Consider the following 17750-nt stretch of genomic DNA (forward strand, 5'->3'; position numbering starts at 1 on the left):
CCCCACCCCAGTCAGGAGGGAGGGAGGAACTTCCTCAGAGCCCCGAATATTCTTAAACGAAAGCGAGAAAGAGGAACAAAAACCCCGTCACCTTCCATCACAATCTCCTCTTCGACAGCTTCTCCCAGAAACCGACCGGTGCTCCCTTGCTCGGGGTCCACGATGAAGAAGAACCCCGGGGCCACAGCGAACTCGGGAGAAGCTGCCTCCGCTGTGGACATAAGAAGGTGAGTTTTGAGCCCTGGGGGGGTTTCCTTCCGGACCGACCCATTGATTAGATGAATTTAACAGGGTGGGAAGGGACCTTGTAGGTCATCTAGTCCAACCCTCCCCCAACCTCAAATATTGGAAGGCTGCTCTCCTGTCTCCCCTGGTCCTTTTGTTCCTTAAAATCAGATTAAAGTCAGATGAACAGAGTTGGAAGGGATCTTGGAGGTCATCTAGTCCAACCCCGACCTTAAATATTGGAAGATTGCTCTCCTGCCTCCCCTGGTCCTTTTGTTCCTTAAAATCAGATGAAAGTCAGATGAACAGAGCTGGAAGGGACCTTATAGGTCATCTAGTCCAACCCCGACCTCAAATATTGGAAGATTGCTCTCCTGTCTCCCCTGGTCCTTTTGTTCATTAAAATCAGATGAAAGTCAGATTAACAGAGTTGGAAGGGACCTTGGAGGTCATCTAGTCCAACCCCCCCTGCCCTCAAGTATTGGAAGGCTGCTCTCCTGTCTCCCCTGGTCCTTTTGTTCCTTAAAATCAGATTAAAGTCAGATTAATAGGGTTGGAAGGGACCTTGTAGGTCATCTAGTCTGACCCCTCCCCCAAGCAAGAGATTCTACACCCTTTCTGACAAATGGCAGTCCAGTCTCTTCTTTTTTACATTGTGTGGTAACCAAATCATCGTTTGCTAAGCCAACTTCACTGCCCTTGCCTGGTCCTGGTCAAGCTTCAATGGCAGCTTTTCAGCTGGCATCTGGACTTGTTTTGGCCATCACCCTGGCAAACATGGGTGCCGGGAGCTGAGGATTATGGGAGCAGAGGTCCATGCCTTTGGCAGAAGCTCTTTAGCTGTTTACTCCCAATTCTATCCTGGTGAGCTTCCAATTGCTGGAAATCTTTGAGGTTTATTCCTCCCTCCCTTCCTTTCTACCTTCCTTCCTTCCATCCATCATTCCTATCTTCCTTCCTTCCTTCTTTCCTGTCTCTCCTTCCTTCCTTCTTTCCTTTCTGTCTCCTTCCTACCTTCATTCCTTCTTTCTTCCTTTCCTTTTTCTCTTTCCTTCCTTCCTTTTTTCCTTTCCCTCTCATTCCTTCCTTCCTTCCTATCTTCCTTCCTTCTTTCCTTTCTCTCTCCTTCTTATCTTCCTTCCTTCCTTCCTTCTTTCTTTCTTTCCTGTCTCTCTCCGTCCTTCCTTCCTTCTTTCCTTTCCTTCTCCTTCCTTCCTTCCTTCCTTCCTTCCTTCCTTCCTTCCTTCCTTCCTTCCTTCCTTCCTTCCTTCCTTCCTTCCTATCTTCCTTCCTTCTTTCCTTTCCCTCTCCTTCCTTCTTTCTTTCTTTCCTTTTTCTCTCCGTCCTTCCTTTCTCTCTCCTTCCTTCCTTCCTTCCTTTTTATTTCTTCCCTTCCCTTCCTTTCTCTCTCCTCCCTCCCTCCCTCCCTTCTATCCTGCCTTTCTTAATGTCCCCTTTCTAAGGGGATCGTTCTCAACCTTTGCCACTTGAAGATGGGGGGATTTCCACTCCCAGAATTCTGGCTGGGGGGAATTCTGGGAGTTGAAGTCCAGCCAACTTCAAGCCACGAAAGGTTGTGAAACACCGAGCTGCTTCCAATTTACAGTGTGTGTGTGTGTGTGTTTATTTTTTAATTTTGGCAAATTGTACACTCTGGAACGAAATAATATTGACAGAGCAAAGGTCCCGTGGGGAGAGGGAAGGACAAACGTGGCCCCATTGCTTACTCCTGCAGGCTGGTCCCTCCTGCTCAGGCTAGCCCTCCTTTCGCAGCAGCCCTCCATACATTTAGTGCCGAACCGTCGCTGGGCCCAAACTTTTCCCGGGACAGCCGCCTAACCACGGTTGGCAGGTGTGGCCTACAGGTGCCACGAAGGAAAGAGAAGGGAGAGCGGGGAAGCATGGCAACTTCCGTGGTCAAGTGAGTAGCCAGGATGTGGCCTTCCTCCTCCTCCCCCCCAAATCCCCGAGTCCCAAAGAGAGAGACGCACCGTGGGGCGAACCACGGAATTACGGAGTCGGAAGGGACCTTGGAGGTCATGTAGCCCAACCCCCTGCTGAAGCAGGAGGCTCTGGAGAAATGGAGGCCCGATCTCTTCCTAAAAGCCTCCCCGGATGGAAGCAGCAGCCCATACCTTCTGGTGGCCAGCAGTTCCACGGGTTAATTCTCCTCCCTGTTAGGAAGTTTCTCCTTAGTTCCAGGTTGCTTCCCTCCACCCCCCCGCCCCCGTTGCTTCTGGTCCTGTGCGGGGTTGGACTAGATGACCTCCAAGGTCCCTTCCCACTCTTGTTATTCTAAATTCGGTTGTCCTGCCTTCCTCTTCTTTTTTTGGGGTGGTGGGGGAGCCCCTCAGATACTGGAAGAGACTTCTCCCCTGTCCCCTCTCCTTCTCTAAACCCTTCTTTGCACTGAACTGGAAATATACCCTGCTTGGCGCTTTCAGAGAATCATCCAGTTGGAAGGGACCTTGGAGGTCATCTAGTCCAACCCTGGGGGAGAGGGGGTGGGTGGGCTTCAAAAAATTTAGCAACCGGTTCTCAGCTGGGTGGGCCTGTCCATGGTAGGCGTGGCCTACTCGGCCTCCTGCACCACGGCAGAGGGTGTGTGTGTGTATATTTATTTATTTAATTAATTAATTTGTCAAGAGATTATAAGATAACAGGTATAAGTATATACATAGTTATGAATACATGAAATGGGTACATATAAGAAAAATAAAAGAAACAATAGGACAGGGACGGTAGGCACGTTGGTGCGCTTATGCACGCCCCCTACAGACCTCTTGGACAAAGGGGTGAGGTCAATAGTAGACAGTCTAAGGTTAAAGTTTTTGGGGTTTGGGGAAGGAACCACAGAGTCAGGTAGAGGATTCCAGACATTGACCACTCTGTGGCTGAAGTCGTATTTCCTGCAATCAAGTTTGGTGCAGTTTACCTTGAGTTTGTATCTATTGTTTGCTCTTGTGTTGTTATGGTTGAAGCTGAAGTATTCATTGACAGGTAAGTCATTGCAATGCATGATTTTATATACAATATTTAGATCAGACCGAAGACGGCGTAATTCAAAGTTTTCTAGGTCTAGAATTTCGAGTCTGGTGGCATAAGGTCTTCTGCAACGAGTAGAGGAGTGGAGAACTCTTCTTGTGAAATATTTCTGGACTTTCTCAACTGTTAAGATACGTAATGCAGGTTCCAGACTGATGAGTTGTATTCAAGTATTGGTCTAGCAAATGTTTTGTATGCACTAATTAGTACTGTGGACATAACATATTTAGATTTCAGCAAGGCATTCGACAAAGTAGACCAAAACCTTAGTAAGGTAGAAAAAGGTGGAATAGATAGCACCACCACTAGATGGACTCGCAACTGGATGGCAAACCGTACTCAACGAGTAGCCCTTAATGGGTCTAAGTCTACCTGGAGGGAAGGAAGCAGTGGGGTGCCACAAGGTTCCCTCTTAGGCCCAGGACTCTTCCATATCTTCATTAATGACTTAGATGAGGGAATTGAAGGGGAACTTACCAAATTTGCAGGTGATACTAAGCTGGCAGGAACAGCCAACACCCAAGAAGACAGGCTCAAGATCCAGAGGGATCTTGACAGACTAGAACCCTGGGCCGTATCTAACAAAATTCAACATGGAGAAAAGGGAAGTCCTACACTTAGACAGGAAAAACCAAAGGACACATATAGACATATAGGAGAAACCAGGCTCAATAGCAGGAACTGAGAGAGGGATCTTGGAGTCTTAGTGGACAACCAGCTAAATAGGAGCCAGCCGTGTGCAGCAGCAGCAGCCAAAAAAGCTAATGCAATCCTAAATTGTATTAACAGAGGGATACAATCCAGATCAAGGGAGGGACTAATACCACTCTGTAAAGCCTTATTAAGGCCACACCTGGAGTCCTGCATCCAGTTTTGGTCACCGCACTATAAAAAAGCACTAGAAAAAAGTGCAGAGAAGAGCAACCAGGAGGATGAGGGGACTGGAGACTAAAACATTTGATGAACGGTTGCAGGAACTGGGCCTGACTAGTCTAGGGAAGAGAAGGACCAGGGGAGGCAGGAGAGGAGTCTTCCAATATTTGAGGGCGGGGGGTTGGACTAGATGGCCTCCAAGGTCCCTTCCAACTCTGTTCATCTGACTTTAATCTGATTTTCATGAACAAAAGGACCAGGGCAGACAGGAGAACAGTCTTCCAGTATTTGAGGGTGGGGGGCTGGACTAGATGACCTACAAGGTCCCTTCCAACTCTGATTATCTATTCTATTCTATTCTATTCTATTCTATTCTATTCTATTCTATACTATATTCCAATATGGTTCTATTCTATTCTATTCTATTCTATTCTATTCTATTCTATTCTATTCTATTCTATTCTATATTCTATTCTATTCTTATTTCTATTCTGTTCTATTCTACATTCTATTCTATTATTCTATTCTGTATGGGGTTGGACTAGATGACCTCCAAGGTCCCTTCCAAGTCTGATGATCTGTTATCTATTCTATTCTATTCTGTCCTATTCTACATTCTATTCTATTACTCTATTCTGTATGGGGTTGGACTAGATGACCTCCAAGGTCCCTTCCAAGTCTGATGATCTGTGATCTGTTATCTGCCTGTCCCCACCCCCTACAATTTCTCCCACCCACCCTCCCACCCACCTACCCACTTCTGCCCCTTCCTCCCAGCATGGACGCTTCCGAGGCCCCCATGCCATCGGAGACGTATGAGAACTACCAGCCGGCCAACGTAGAGAAGGAGTACGAAACGCACTTCGAAAAAGGTACTCGGAAGCAGATTCGAATCCTACACCGTGGGGGTGGGGGAGTCCGCCGGTTTCACGACTGGTTTGGCGAGAGAAATCTGCTGCATGGCGTGATTGAAATGAGCTACAAAGCAGGACAGGAAACTAGAAACTGAGGTGAGAATTTTAGCTAATATTGTAAAATAAGATATGAGAACACGAGTGGGGATTGGATAAGGTGAGCTTAATATTTAATAACGACAAGGGTGATGCAATAGGAAATTAAACAAATAAAACGAATAGGTAACTATAGTCATGTTTGCATCGAGAGGCGAAACCTGGAACCACGTGGCTTGCCAAACGGGAATTTTTCATTTAAAAAATAAATAAAACGAAAACGGGGATAAAATTGAATCATGGAATTATTAGGTGATGTTTAACGGAGAGGGCGGTAGGCATTTGGAGAGAGTAAGGTTGAAAATAAACATTGAAGAAGTATGAATTAATAGGAGTAGAATGCAAGGAGAGATGTGTGATATATGGATGCCACACTGTTAATGTATGGTTGTTATATGTAGATTGAAATAAAATAAAAATTGGGGGGGAAAAGGACAGGATAAGCTGATCATCAGCACTCCTGTTTGCCCAAAACTCGGCAAGCTGGAAGCATCTCACCACCCGTTGGTGGGGTGGAACCCATGGTGGCAGGACGTCTTAGAGATTCTTGCCCCTTGTTCCTCTGACCCCACTCCACACACACACCCTGCAAATGTCCATTTCTGATCCTCGAAGGATGGGTAGGAGTGTGTGTGTGTGTGTGTGTGTGTGTGTCTTCAGGACATCCTTCTCTTCACGCACAGACTTCCCGTTGTTGAAGCCGTTCCTGCAACGCTTCTGTCCCACCAGCCGGCTCCTACTGGTCTTAATGGTGTTCAGCGGTGTGCTCATCCTCTCGGTCAGCATCCTGGGCTTTCAAGGTGAGGGCGTCACCTGGACGGAAGCCGAGACACGTGGCTTGGGCAAGGCCCTAAGGGAGGAGGGGAAGGGGAGGCAGAGCCCGAAGCTGGAGAAGGTGTGTTGCAAGACAGGAAGTCGACGGGAGAAGAGAAATGTGGGTTGGTCCATGCGAAACCCCAAAGCTGCTGGGATGGTTCTCAACGGAGACAATCGTTGTGTTTTTGGTTTTGATCTGAGTATTGGGTGTTGTAGGCATCGGCCAAAGCGAGGGGGCTGTTGCACATCATCTAGCCCAACCCCACCTATAAGTAGTCCTTGATTTACAATCATAATCGAGCCCGTAGTTTCCGTCCTAATTGACAATGGATTTGAAGAAGAAAAATGTGGATTGGTCCATGCAGACACCTATGGGATGGCAATATATTCAAGCAACTGCTGTGGGTTTGTTTGTTTTTTAACCTGGGTTTCAGGTGTTGTAGGAATCTCTCTGTATAAGAGCGAAATGCATCATCATAAAATCTCCAGAACCGTCAAGCCGACCAACTTGAAATTGGGCACGGATGTTCCTCTTAGCTTCTAGGGGCTCTGTTCTGTTTGTAAATTTCTGGCCGAATACAAAAACAGTTAGATAAACTCTACCAAGGCTTCCGTACAAAGTTTCTTTGTTGGATCATAAGGCATCCTCAAGGTATAACTCACGGTTACGTCGAGATACATCTAATGTGCAGTTGAGCTAAGCCACGCCCCGGGCTCCTTGCTGTCTCCTTCTTGCTCACCCACCAAATACTCTTTCAGTTTCCAAAGAGCCCTCCACCCTCTCCCACACTTGACAGGACGCTAGCCAGATGAATGCTGGGAGGCGGAGGCAGAATTTATTCCCCTCCTGGTTTTCCTCCCCCAAAACTAAGTCACCCCACTCCCTGAGATCTGCTTCCTCCTTCCCTCTCTTTTACTCCAGATGTTCAGTTCAGCAGGAGTCTCCAGGGAACTGAGACAGGCGTGCAGAATATTACTCAGACGATCAAGGAGGAGCTCACCAGCCTCAAAGCCAAAAGTAAGGAGCCGGAGAGGAGGGGGAGGGGAGAGAAGCAGCATGCAAGCCCCCCCCACCCCTTCCTTCTCCCCCCCCCTCCAGCCCCATCTCCGGGGCGACACAGGGGTGGGATTCAAATTTCTTCACCACCGGTTCTGTGGGCGTGGCCTAATTGGTGGGTGTGGCTTGATGGTCATGTGAGTTTCATGGCTTGTATGTAAATAGTGTAAATATTTTTTTTTATTTTTTATTTTAAAAAGAGCAATTTTTCCCCAAGATCAGGCAAAGCAGGCAGGCAGATTGAGTTGCTCGCAGAATCACAGATTCACTCAGAGGTTTACCATTCTGCTATCGGCTACCCGAGTCTGCACTGAAAAATAGGAGGTTCAGTCCTAAGGAAGGTTCAGCTCTGCTTTTAGGTTAGCTATAAAACAAGAAATCCAACCGTTTCCCGCTTCCTAGCTAATCTAAATCTCCCAGCACAGTAGTACAGATGATGGTTGGGGAGGAAAAAAGAAAGGAAAAATAGCAACTTAGCCGGTGTTCTTCAGAGCTACTGGTAGCACCGCATCCTTAGGGCTACACTTTCCCAGGTGGGATATGGAATCCACTGGCGTGGGGGGCGTTAGATGGGGCCATCTTTCTCTTGGGGAGGGTCATAAGGAGGGGTGTGATTTCTGCCAAGGGAGGAGGGGTCCTCCTTCTCGGCTCAGGGACCGTGGGAATGGGCCGCCCACCCCGCTCCAACCGGGCCCTTCTTCTTGTCCCCTTTAAGGGAACAGCACTGCGGGGAGACTGGAGAAGCTGAAGAAAACATTGGAAGAGGAGGTCGATAGGATGTTGCACGGTCAGGATTTTTCAAGCCTTCTTCCAGCTGGGGTGCAGTGTGTGTGTGTGAGAGAGAGAGAGAGAGAGACTTGGGGTCCCTGCAGAGGAATAAGGGAGGCTCTCATTGTTGTCTTCCTCCAGCGTCACAATCCCGGGGACGCAACCGCTGCTTTCAAAGTCAGGAGGTTTCTGGGAGAGGATGCTAGCAGCTTTTTTTTTTTTAAATTAAAAGGCAGCTGCTTTCATGAGCCAGCTCCCTGGCACCTGTGACCGCCCCAGCCAACCTGTCTCCCCCCACACATACCTTTTCCCCCTCCCCAATTTAATCCCTTCCATCAGCCTAGCCTCTCCAAGCACCAATAAAGGGAGCTGTTGCGGTTCCAGCTTCTCATTAAAGCACCCACTTCCGAATCAAATGCCTTAGTGTGTGTGTTTTAAGCCATCAATTAACACGTTGTTTTTCAAACTTGGCCACTGGAAGCTTTGCTGGGGGGGACTTCAACTCCCAGAATTCCCCAGAATCTTCCCAGAATTCCCCCAGCCAGCATGCCCCCTCCCCCGATGAAGGGAGCTGCCGATACTTATGAAAGCAGCCACCTTTGAATCAGAGGCCTTAGTGGTTTATTCGACTGCCCTGATTAATACGGTGTTTTTCAAACTTGGCCATTGGAAGCTGTGGGGGGCGGGAGGAGATTCTGGGAGTTGAAGCCCACCCACACCTTCCAGTTGTCGACTTTGGACAACACTGGACAGCACACAAGGGCGGCCGCCATTTTAAAAGTACTTTTTTTGTGGTCTGAGATGGCGGTGGGGAAGGCATCAGGGCAAGGTTGAGGTGGGGGGTGGTCTTTGCCCCATGCGTGTGTGTGTGTGTGTGTGTGTGTGTGTTTGGGTAAAGTTTCTTTCTATTTCCAGCTCTTCTTCTTCCTCTTCTTCCAGTGCTTCATATGACCCAGACTCAGATGGTCATGCTAGAACAGAATTCCAGGGCTTTGCACTGTGAAATTGTCGAACTGAAGAGCAACGGTAAAAAAAACCAGACCGGCCGGATGGTCTTTATTTTATGATTGCTCTCCTCTCCTCTTCTCTCCCCCCCCCCTCCCTTCCCCTTCATTTCTTCTCTTTTCTCATCTATTCTTCTCTTCATCTCTTCTCTTATTTTTCCTCCCCTCCCTCCCGTCCTCCCCTCCCCACTCTTGTATTCTCTATTCTCTTTATCTTCTATATCTATTTATCTTCTATCTATCTATCTTCTCTTTCTGTCTATCTATCTATCTATCTCTTCTATTTATATCTTCTATCATCTAGCTATCTGTCTATCTATCATCTATCTATCTATCTATCTATCTATCTATCTATCTATCTATCTATCTATCTATCTATCTTCTCTTTCTGTCCGTCCATCTATCTCTTCTTTTTATATCTTCTATCATCTATCTGTCTGTCTGTCTGTCTGTCTGTCTATCTATCTATCTATCTATCTATCTATCTATCTATCTATCTATCTATCTATCTATCTATCTATCTATCTATCTATGATAGAAGATAGACAGATAGATCATCTATCCATCGTCTATCTTTCTTCTATCATCTTTCTATCTATCATCTATCTTCTATCTATCCTCTATCTATCTATCTATCTATCTATCTATCTATCTATCTATCTATCTATCTATCTATCTATCTATCTATCTATCTATCTATCTATCTATCTATCAATCATCTGTCTATCTATCTATCTATCTATCTATCTATCTATCTATCTATCTATCTATCTATCTCTATGATAGAAGATAGATAGATAGATCATCTATCTATCTATCATCTATCTTCTATCATCTTTCTATCTATCATCTATCTTATATCTATCCTCTATCATCTATCTATTATCTATCCATCCATCCATCCATCCATCCATCCATCCATCCATCCATCCATCCATCCATCCATCTATCTATCTATCTATCTATCTATCTATCTATCTATCTATCTATCTATCTATCTATCTATCTTTTATCTATCTACCTTCTATCGTCTATCTATATATAAAAACAAAATGCCCCTCATGCATCATCACAAAATCTCCAGAACCATAAAGCTTACAAATTTGAAATTTGGTATGTATTCTCCTCTTGGCTTCTATGGGCTCACTAAGAAAGGGGTTTTTTTTCCAAATGACCATCAGAGCATTTAGAGTATTTCCTATATTATTATTATTAACAGGCTCTGATGCTAAGGAGTTCTACTCCCCCTCCCCACCTGAAAAGAAATCTCTTCCAAATGCAAAACACAAGCAGAGGAGTTTCAGTTTCACAGCAGCTCCAACCAGCTTTAGTACAGAACAGTTGAGCTAAGCCACGCCCAGGCTCCTTGCTGTCTCCTCCTTGCTCACACAGCAAATACGGCTTCAGTTTCCAAAACAGCCCTCCACTGTCTCACACACTGACAGGACGCTAGCCAGATGAATAACGATGGATGCAGAGGCAGATTTTTTTTCCCCCTCCTTATTTTCATCCCCAAAAACTAAGCCCCGCCACCTAGTTTCGTAGCGGCGCACAAAACAATTAAGCCGTCCCTCCCCCAGTCCCTGCCCTTACTCTGCTGAACCCAATTCACACACGACTGTCTTAGGCCTAAAAAATAGTTATCCATGTAGTAAGGCTGCCTTGCTCTTCTCTTCCTTCTCTTGTCTTCTTTCCTACTAGGTTAGACTTAGAATTTATACTTAGAATAACTTGATGGTCCCTTGGAACGGGCACCGGTCGGCATACATTAAAGTGAAATTTCATTGCAGGCAGCTCTCACGGGGTCGCTGCACCTCTGATATACACTACAAGGAAGGAATGAATGAATGAATGCCACCTCCGACTGGTATTTAATATTATCACTTGTTGTACCTTATGATGAGTGATTGCAACTATGATCTATGACCTATCACTTCGTTGTCGTAAGGACACTGAGAGTTTCTGCACCAAAGACAAATTCCTTGTGTGTCCAATCACACTTGGCCAATAAAAAGAATTCCATCTTTATCTCTATTCTATTTCTATCTCGCCTCCCCTCCTCTTCTCTTCTCTTCTCTTCCCTTCCCTCCTATTATTATTTCTTTTCTGTTCTATTCTTAATTCTATTCTATTCATATTCTGCACTCTATTCTCAAAAGATTACAGATTAACAGAATTGGAAGGAACCTTGTAGGTCATCTAGTCCAACCCCCCATCCAAGCAGGAGCCCCTATACCATTCCTGACAAATGGCAGTCCAGTCTCTTCTTGAAGGCTTTCTTTTTTCTTTTCTTTTCTATTCTATTCTTAAATCTATTCTGTTCTTAAATCTATTCTAGTCTACTCTCCTATTCTGTATTCTATTCTTTCCTATTCTTTATTCTGTTCTATTCTATTATCTATTCTATTAATTCTATTCTATTTTATTCATTCTATTCTATTCTATTCATTCTATTCTATTCTATTCATTCTATTCTATTTTATTCATTCTATTCTATTCTATTCTATTCATTCTATTCTATTCTATTCATTCTATTCTATTTTATTCATTCTATTCTATTAATTCTATTCTATTCATTCTATTCTATTCTATTCATTCTATTCTATTCTATTCATTCTATTCTATTCATTCTATTTGATTTGATTCGATTCATTCTATTCTATTCTGTCCTATTCAATTCCATTTTATTCTCTATTCTGTTCATTTTCTATTCTATTCATTCTATTCTATTCTATTTATTCTATTCTAGTCTATCAATTCAATTCTATTCATTCTATTCTATTCATTTTCTATACTATTCATTCTATTCTATTCATTCTATTAAATTCTGTTCTGTTCTATTCTATATTCTATCCTATTCTATTCATTTTCTATACTATTCATTCTATTCTATTCATTCTATTAAATTCTGTTCTGTTCTATTCTATATTCTATCCTATTCTATTCATTTTCTATACTATTCATTCTATTCTATTCATCGTTCCACTCGCTAATTGTCAAAAAGTTTCTCCTTAATTCCAGATTGCTTCTCTTCTCTTCTCCATCCATTTTCCTGCCTTCTGGTACTTTTGGAGAATAGATGGACCCCCTTCTTCTATGGGGGCAGCCCCTCAAATACTGGAAGGCTGCTATCCTGCCCCCCCCCCAACCAAGTCCTTCTTCTCTAGACTAGCTAGCCAAACCCAAATCCTGCAACCGTTCTTCGCCTGTTTCAGTCTGCAGGCCTTCAATCCTCTTCATTGAGCTTCTCTGTGGGGTTCCCCCCCCCAAAAAAAGTCTCAACCTCTTTTTTTGGGGGGGGGGCGTCCGCTATGCCCTGATCTCTCCCGTCTCCCCACGCAACAGGGAGCATGAGTGGGTGCTGCCCCCGAGGGTGGCTGACCTTCCACACCAGTTGCTACTGGACCACCCAGTCCAGAGACACCTGGGAAGCGGCCAAAAAGACTGCGAAGAGAAGAAAGCTCACCTGGTCATCCTCAACTCGGCCGACGAGAAGGTAAGCAGGCTGGCGGCCAGGGATGGGGATCCAGATTTCTTAACAACCGGGTTCTGTGGGTGTGGCCTAATTGGGAGTCATGTGACTGGCTGGGCGTGGCTTGTCTGTAAATATTATAAATATTTGTGTCAATATTGATTTTTTTTATTAAAAAAAAAGAGCAACTTTTACCCCGAAGCAGGCAGATTGAGTTGCTCACAGAATCACAGATTCGCTCAGAGATCTACCTTTCTGCCATCGGCTACCTGAGTCTGTCACATAAAATTTGCTTGCAAGCCAACTCACAACATTTGCTAGCAAGCAGACTCACACAATTAACTCCCAACACACCATGTATGTCCATATTGAATTTTTTATTTAAAAAAAGAGCAACTTTTACCCAAAATCAGGCCATGCAGGCAGGCAGATTGAGTTGCTCTCATAATCACATACTCGCTCAGAGATCTATCCCTCTGCCATCGGCTACCTGAGTCTGTCACATAAAATTTGCTTGCAAGCCAACTCATAAAATGAATTCGCAACTCACCATGTATGTAAATGTTGAATTTTTTTTATTTTAAAAAGGGCAACTTTTTTCAACTAGAGATCTATCTGCAATCTTGCTGCCTGAGCCTGCACTGAAAAATAGAAGCTAGGAAGGTTCAGCAAGAAATCCAACCATTTCTTGCTTTTTAGCTAATCTAAATCTCCTGGCACAGCAGAACAGCTGATGGTTGGGGGAGGGGGAAAAAAGGAAAATAACAACTTAGCAGGTATCTGCTGCTCTTCATAGCTACCGGTTCTATAGAACCGGGCTGAACCAGGAGCATCCCACCCCTGGACGTCACGAGTCCCTGCTTCCCCTTTCGCGACCGTCTGACCAAACAACGGCAGTCGGTTCACTAAGGACCGTGGTGAGAAAGGTCGTCAAAGAAGGGGCAGAGACCCCAAAATTGAATGAACTGTCTTGCTTAACGATGGGGAGATTCGGGGCTCAGCCGTGGCGGTAAGCGGCTTGTGTTTTCTCACGCCAGGCCTTCGTGAAGACCCACAGACTGGGGGCAACACCTGGATCGGCTTGACCGACAGCAGCGGGGACTGGAAGTGGGTGGATGGATCGTCCTATACCGTTGACCCGAAGTGAGTCCGGTCCATTGTTTGTTTCTCTCTCTGTCTGTCCCTCCCTCCCCCCAGGTCCTCTCCTCTTTTTTTAACCAGTAGGCTCATCATCATTTAAGGACCCTTGTGGGGTGGAGTCTTGGGCAACTGAATGGAGTTTTGAGGGTTTTACTGGCCGGATGCCTTTCCTGTTGCCAGGGTGGAGTTTTGTTCGGCAGATATAATTCTCATCCTGCCCAGAGAGAGAGAAATAACTGCCTCCACCTACTCTATTTTATGCCACGGATCAAACAATAGTATCTATTTTTTGGGGGGAGGCAATGGGAAATACCCCCAATAAGGGTTCAGTCGGACATATTTTTTTAAATCCCTCTTTAATGGGGGTTTAATGGGGGTTTAAAGGTGGGCTTCTCCTTTAATGCACCTGCCTGGCTTGGCCGGGAAGGGGCCTCCAAGGATGCGACGGCGGCCTGCCCTAAAGATAGTAGACCTGGGAAAAACCAAATGGAGGAGAGAGAGGTCTGACCCGGTAAAGGAGGAGCAGAACGGGATGATGAGCTGGGGGCGATGGGAGTTGTAGTCCATCATGCGGGGATGGGGGGTGGGTGGGATCAGGTTGGAGGTGGTTGGTTGCTTTGTGGTGCCAGAAGCTATTCAATGATATTCCGTTTTCTTTTTCGTCCTTCCTTCCTTCCTTCCTTCCTTCCTTCCTTCCTTCCTTCCTTCCTTCCTTCCTTCCTTCCTTCCTTCCTTCCTTCCTTCCTTCCTTCCTTCCTTCTTCTCTTACCGTCCTTTCCTTCCTTCCTTCTATGCTCCCTCCCTCCCATTTATTTATTTATTCTTTCTTTCTCTTTCTTTCTTTCCTTTTTTCTTCCTTCCTTCCCTCCCTGCATCCTTCCTTCTTCTCTTACCATCCTTTCCTTCCTTCTACCCTCCCTCCTCCATTTATTTTCTTTCTTTCTTTTTCTTTCTTTCTCTTTCCTTCATTTTTCTTTCTTTCTTTCCTTCTTTTCTTCCTTTTTCTTCCCTCCTTCTTTCCCTCCCTCCCTTCCTTCTACCCTCCCTCCCTCCATCCCTCCATTTATTTTCTCTTTCTTTTTCTTTTTCCTTCCTTCTTTCTCTTTCTTTTTCTTTCTTTCTTTCTTTCTTTCTTTCTTTCTTTCTTTCTTTCTTTCTTTCTTTCTTTCTTTCTTTCTTTCTTTCTTTCTTTCTTTCTTTCTTTCCTTCCTTCCTTCCTTCCTTCCTTCCCCTCACATTCCGTCCCTCCCTCCCCCTCTTTCCCTCCCTCCCTCTTCCTTTTTCTTTCTTTTCCCCACTCTCTTTCTCTCCCCACTTCCATTTTAGGGACTGGGGCCCAGGCCAGCCAGACCACTGGTACGGCCACGGCCTCGGGGGCGGCGAGGACTGCGCCCACATGAGAGAGGACGCCCTGTGGAACGACAACGCGTGTTCCCGCTCCTTCACTTGGGTGTGCGAGATGGAGCTGGGAATCTGAACCCCACCACAGCCAGGCCCAGCTCCTAGCTTCCCAGCATGTGTGAATGGGTTTTCGACTCCCAGAATTCCCCCAGCCGGCTTCGCTAAGATTTTCAAGCCTCTCTGCCTGCTTACTCTCTTTGTCATCCCTTCCTCTGCAATCTCCCCACTCTAGGGAGCAGGAGGTATGGTGGAATGGGGGATTCTGGGAGTTGAAGTCCACCTGTCTTTAAAGGGGGCAAGGTTGGAGACCCCTGATTTAAGCCTGGTGGACTTCAACTCCCAGAATTCCCCAGTCGGCTTTGCTAAGATCTTCAAGCCTCTCTGCCCGCTTCCTCTCTTTGTCATCCCTTCCTCTGCAATCTCTCCGCTCTAGGAAGGAGGAGGTTATGGTGGAATGGGGGATTCTGGGAGTTGAAGTCCACCCGTCTTAAAGTGGCCACGATGAGGGACCCCGGCTGAAACGGCCTCGTGCAAAGCCTTGGAATAATCTGTGTCACCAGCCCGTCTCTCGCACCCGGGACGCAGAGCAGGCTTGAAAGCTGTAAAAGCATTCAGGGTTTTTTGGGGGAGGAGTTCAAGGTCCCCCCTTTTTCTTTTAAAAGAACAATAAAGCTTTTTTTTTTTTTAAAGCAGCCACGTCTCTATTTTTCCACTCAGGAGTGTTGGTCTCTTTGCGACCCAAAGCAGGGATTTAGAAAAGAATAGAGCTGGAAGGGACCTCGGAGGTCATCTAGTCCATCTCCCCTCTCCTCAAGCAGGGAGTTAGAATGGAATAGAGCTGGAAGGGACCTCGGAGGTCATCTAGTCCAACCCCGCCCCTCAATCAGGGATTTAGAACGGAATAGAGCTGTATGGGACCTTGGAGGTCATCTAGTCCAGCCCCCGCCACTAGTAAATAAATACAAACAAAATAACTATCAACCAACAAGTTCGCTTAATTACCGCTGCAAAAAAAAAAAGTCATAAAATCAAGTCATTTGTGCGATGACGTCCTTGTTATGTTCATCCCGTCTTACGACTCCAACGGCCAGGCTCAGTGATGGCGGTAATAGTCGAGGATTTACAGATGGACAACATGGCAGGCGGAGGGTTATATTAGTCTCTGGAACCCAAAATCAGAAAGCCCCTTTTTTCCCAGCGGGCAGATTTTAATAAAGGACTCTTCCCACTCTCTTTATTTTTCCTACTTCTGTTTTCCCCAAAAGATTCCTAGCAAGTTTCCATCGTAAAAGGTAGGGGGTTTTATTTTATTTTTTACAAAAAAGTCAGACATTTTTCTTTTTGATACAGACTTTATTAATTTTATAAATTAAAACAAAACAAATATAGAAAAAAATTAAAAGGCTTCAACAATGACAGATTGTGGTTTGTAACATTATTTTGTGCAATATTTACAACTAATACGTTATGTGAATATACTGTATATTTACTACTTCTTTTACTGTTTACTATGTAATCTGTCTTCCCTCAATCCATTCATATCAATATTTTCCAAATCATATAGTACTCTGATAATTCTTTGTCCTTTAAAGCTAGGGTTAATTTGTCCATTTCTGCACAACTCATTATTTTTGGATTACCATTTTTTCTGCGGGAACGTAGGTTACCCCAATATGAGTCCAACATGTTGGAAGTGTAAAAAAAAAAAAGGACGGTACATTTTATCACATGTGGTGGTCCTGCTCAGAATCCCCAAAATATTGGTGGAGAATTAAAAAAAATGTTTGGAAGAAATCACGAAGGAACAAATGGAATTAAAACCAGAATTGTTCTTATTAGGATTATTTAGGGAAAAATATGCTAAAAACGTAAAATATATAATATTACATATACTGACCGCGGCCAGGCTGGCAGACATCTCCTTTCACAAGACAACAGGCCCACACCTGGGCTTTCATTCCCCCTAAAGTATCCAGAGGACCAGTTGGGGAGTGTTACCCCCAAAATGGGAGCTGGTCCTCCTGAAAATCACCCAGGAATTCTTGGGTTTCTCTGAGCGACTGGACGGATGAGGTTCTCTAGTTGGGTCGTGAAACGTCTGCAAGGAAACCACCCAGCTCAGAGAGCACCAAGGACCCCACAGTCCTCCTCCCTCCTCTCCTCACATCTCATTCCCTTCTAGCCCTGATGATGTTCCCTAGTTGGGTCATGAAACGTCTGCAAGAAAGCAATCAAGCTCAGAGAGCACCAAGGACCCCACAGTTCCCCTCTTCCTCCTCCTCCTCCATATAACCCACTCACTTCATACTGATGAGGTTACCTTGTTGAGTCACAAAACATCACTAAAGAAAGAGCCTGATCTGAGAGCACCAAGGAACCCACATTTCAGACTGGGTGACTTTGGGCCAATCACCAGGAGAATGGGAGTTCTAGTCCCGCCTTAGGCACGAAAGCCAGTGGGTGACTTTGGGCCAATCACCAGGAGAATGGGAGTTCTAGTCCCGCCTTAGGCACGAAAGCCAGTGGGTGACTTTGGGCCAATCTCCAGGAGAATGGGAGTTCTAGTCCCGCCTTAGGCACGAAAGCCAGTGGGTGACTTTGGGCCAATCACCAGGAAACAGGGAGTTCTAGTCCCGCCTTAGGCACGAAAGCCAGCTGGGTGACTTTGGGCCAATCACCAGGAAACAGGGAGTTCTAGTCCCGCCTTAGGCACGAAAGCCAGCTGGGTGGCTTTGGGCCAATCACCAGGAGAATGGGAGTTCTAGTCCCGCCTTAGGCACGAAAGCCAGCTGGGTGGCTTTGGGCCAATCACCAGGAGACAGGGAGTTCTAGTCCCGCCTTAGGCACGAAAGCCAGCTTGGTGACTTTGAGCCAATCACCAGGAGATGGGGAGTTCTAGTCCCGCCTTAGGCACGAAAGCCAGCTGGGTGACTTTGAGC

General features: G+C 45.6%; 1 protein-coding gene across 1 annotated transcript; it reads left to right on the plus strand.

Annotated features, from left to right (window-relative positions):
• The first annotated feature begins 1928 nt into the window (after nt 1-1928).
• LOC113430392 (asialoglycoprotein receptor 1-like) lies at nt 1929-16227 on the plus strand. Its single transcript, XM_087947618.1, is given in 11 exon segments — nt 1929-2146; nt 4921-5015; nt 5837-5953; nt 6892-6987; nt 7742-7813; nt 8734-8820; nt 12144-12236; nt 12239-12294; nt 13308-13335; nt 13338-13413; nt 14737-16227. Coding segments are annotated over 11 exon segments (891 nt in total). The 5' UTR covers nt 1929-2126; the 3' UTR covers nt 14888-16227.
• Nucleotides 16228-17750: the final 1523 nt, after the last annotated feature.

Source organism: Notechis scutatus, chromosome Z, assembly GCF_049901735.1.
Source record: "Notechis scutatus isolate UNSWTSFEM ecotype Mainland chromosome Z, rNotScu1.2, whole genome shotgun sequence".
Taxonomy (NCBI): domain Eukaryota; kingdom Metazoa; phylum Chordata; class Lepidosauria; order Squamata; family Elapidae; genus Notechis; species Notechis scutatus.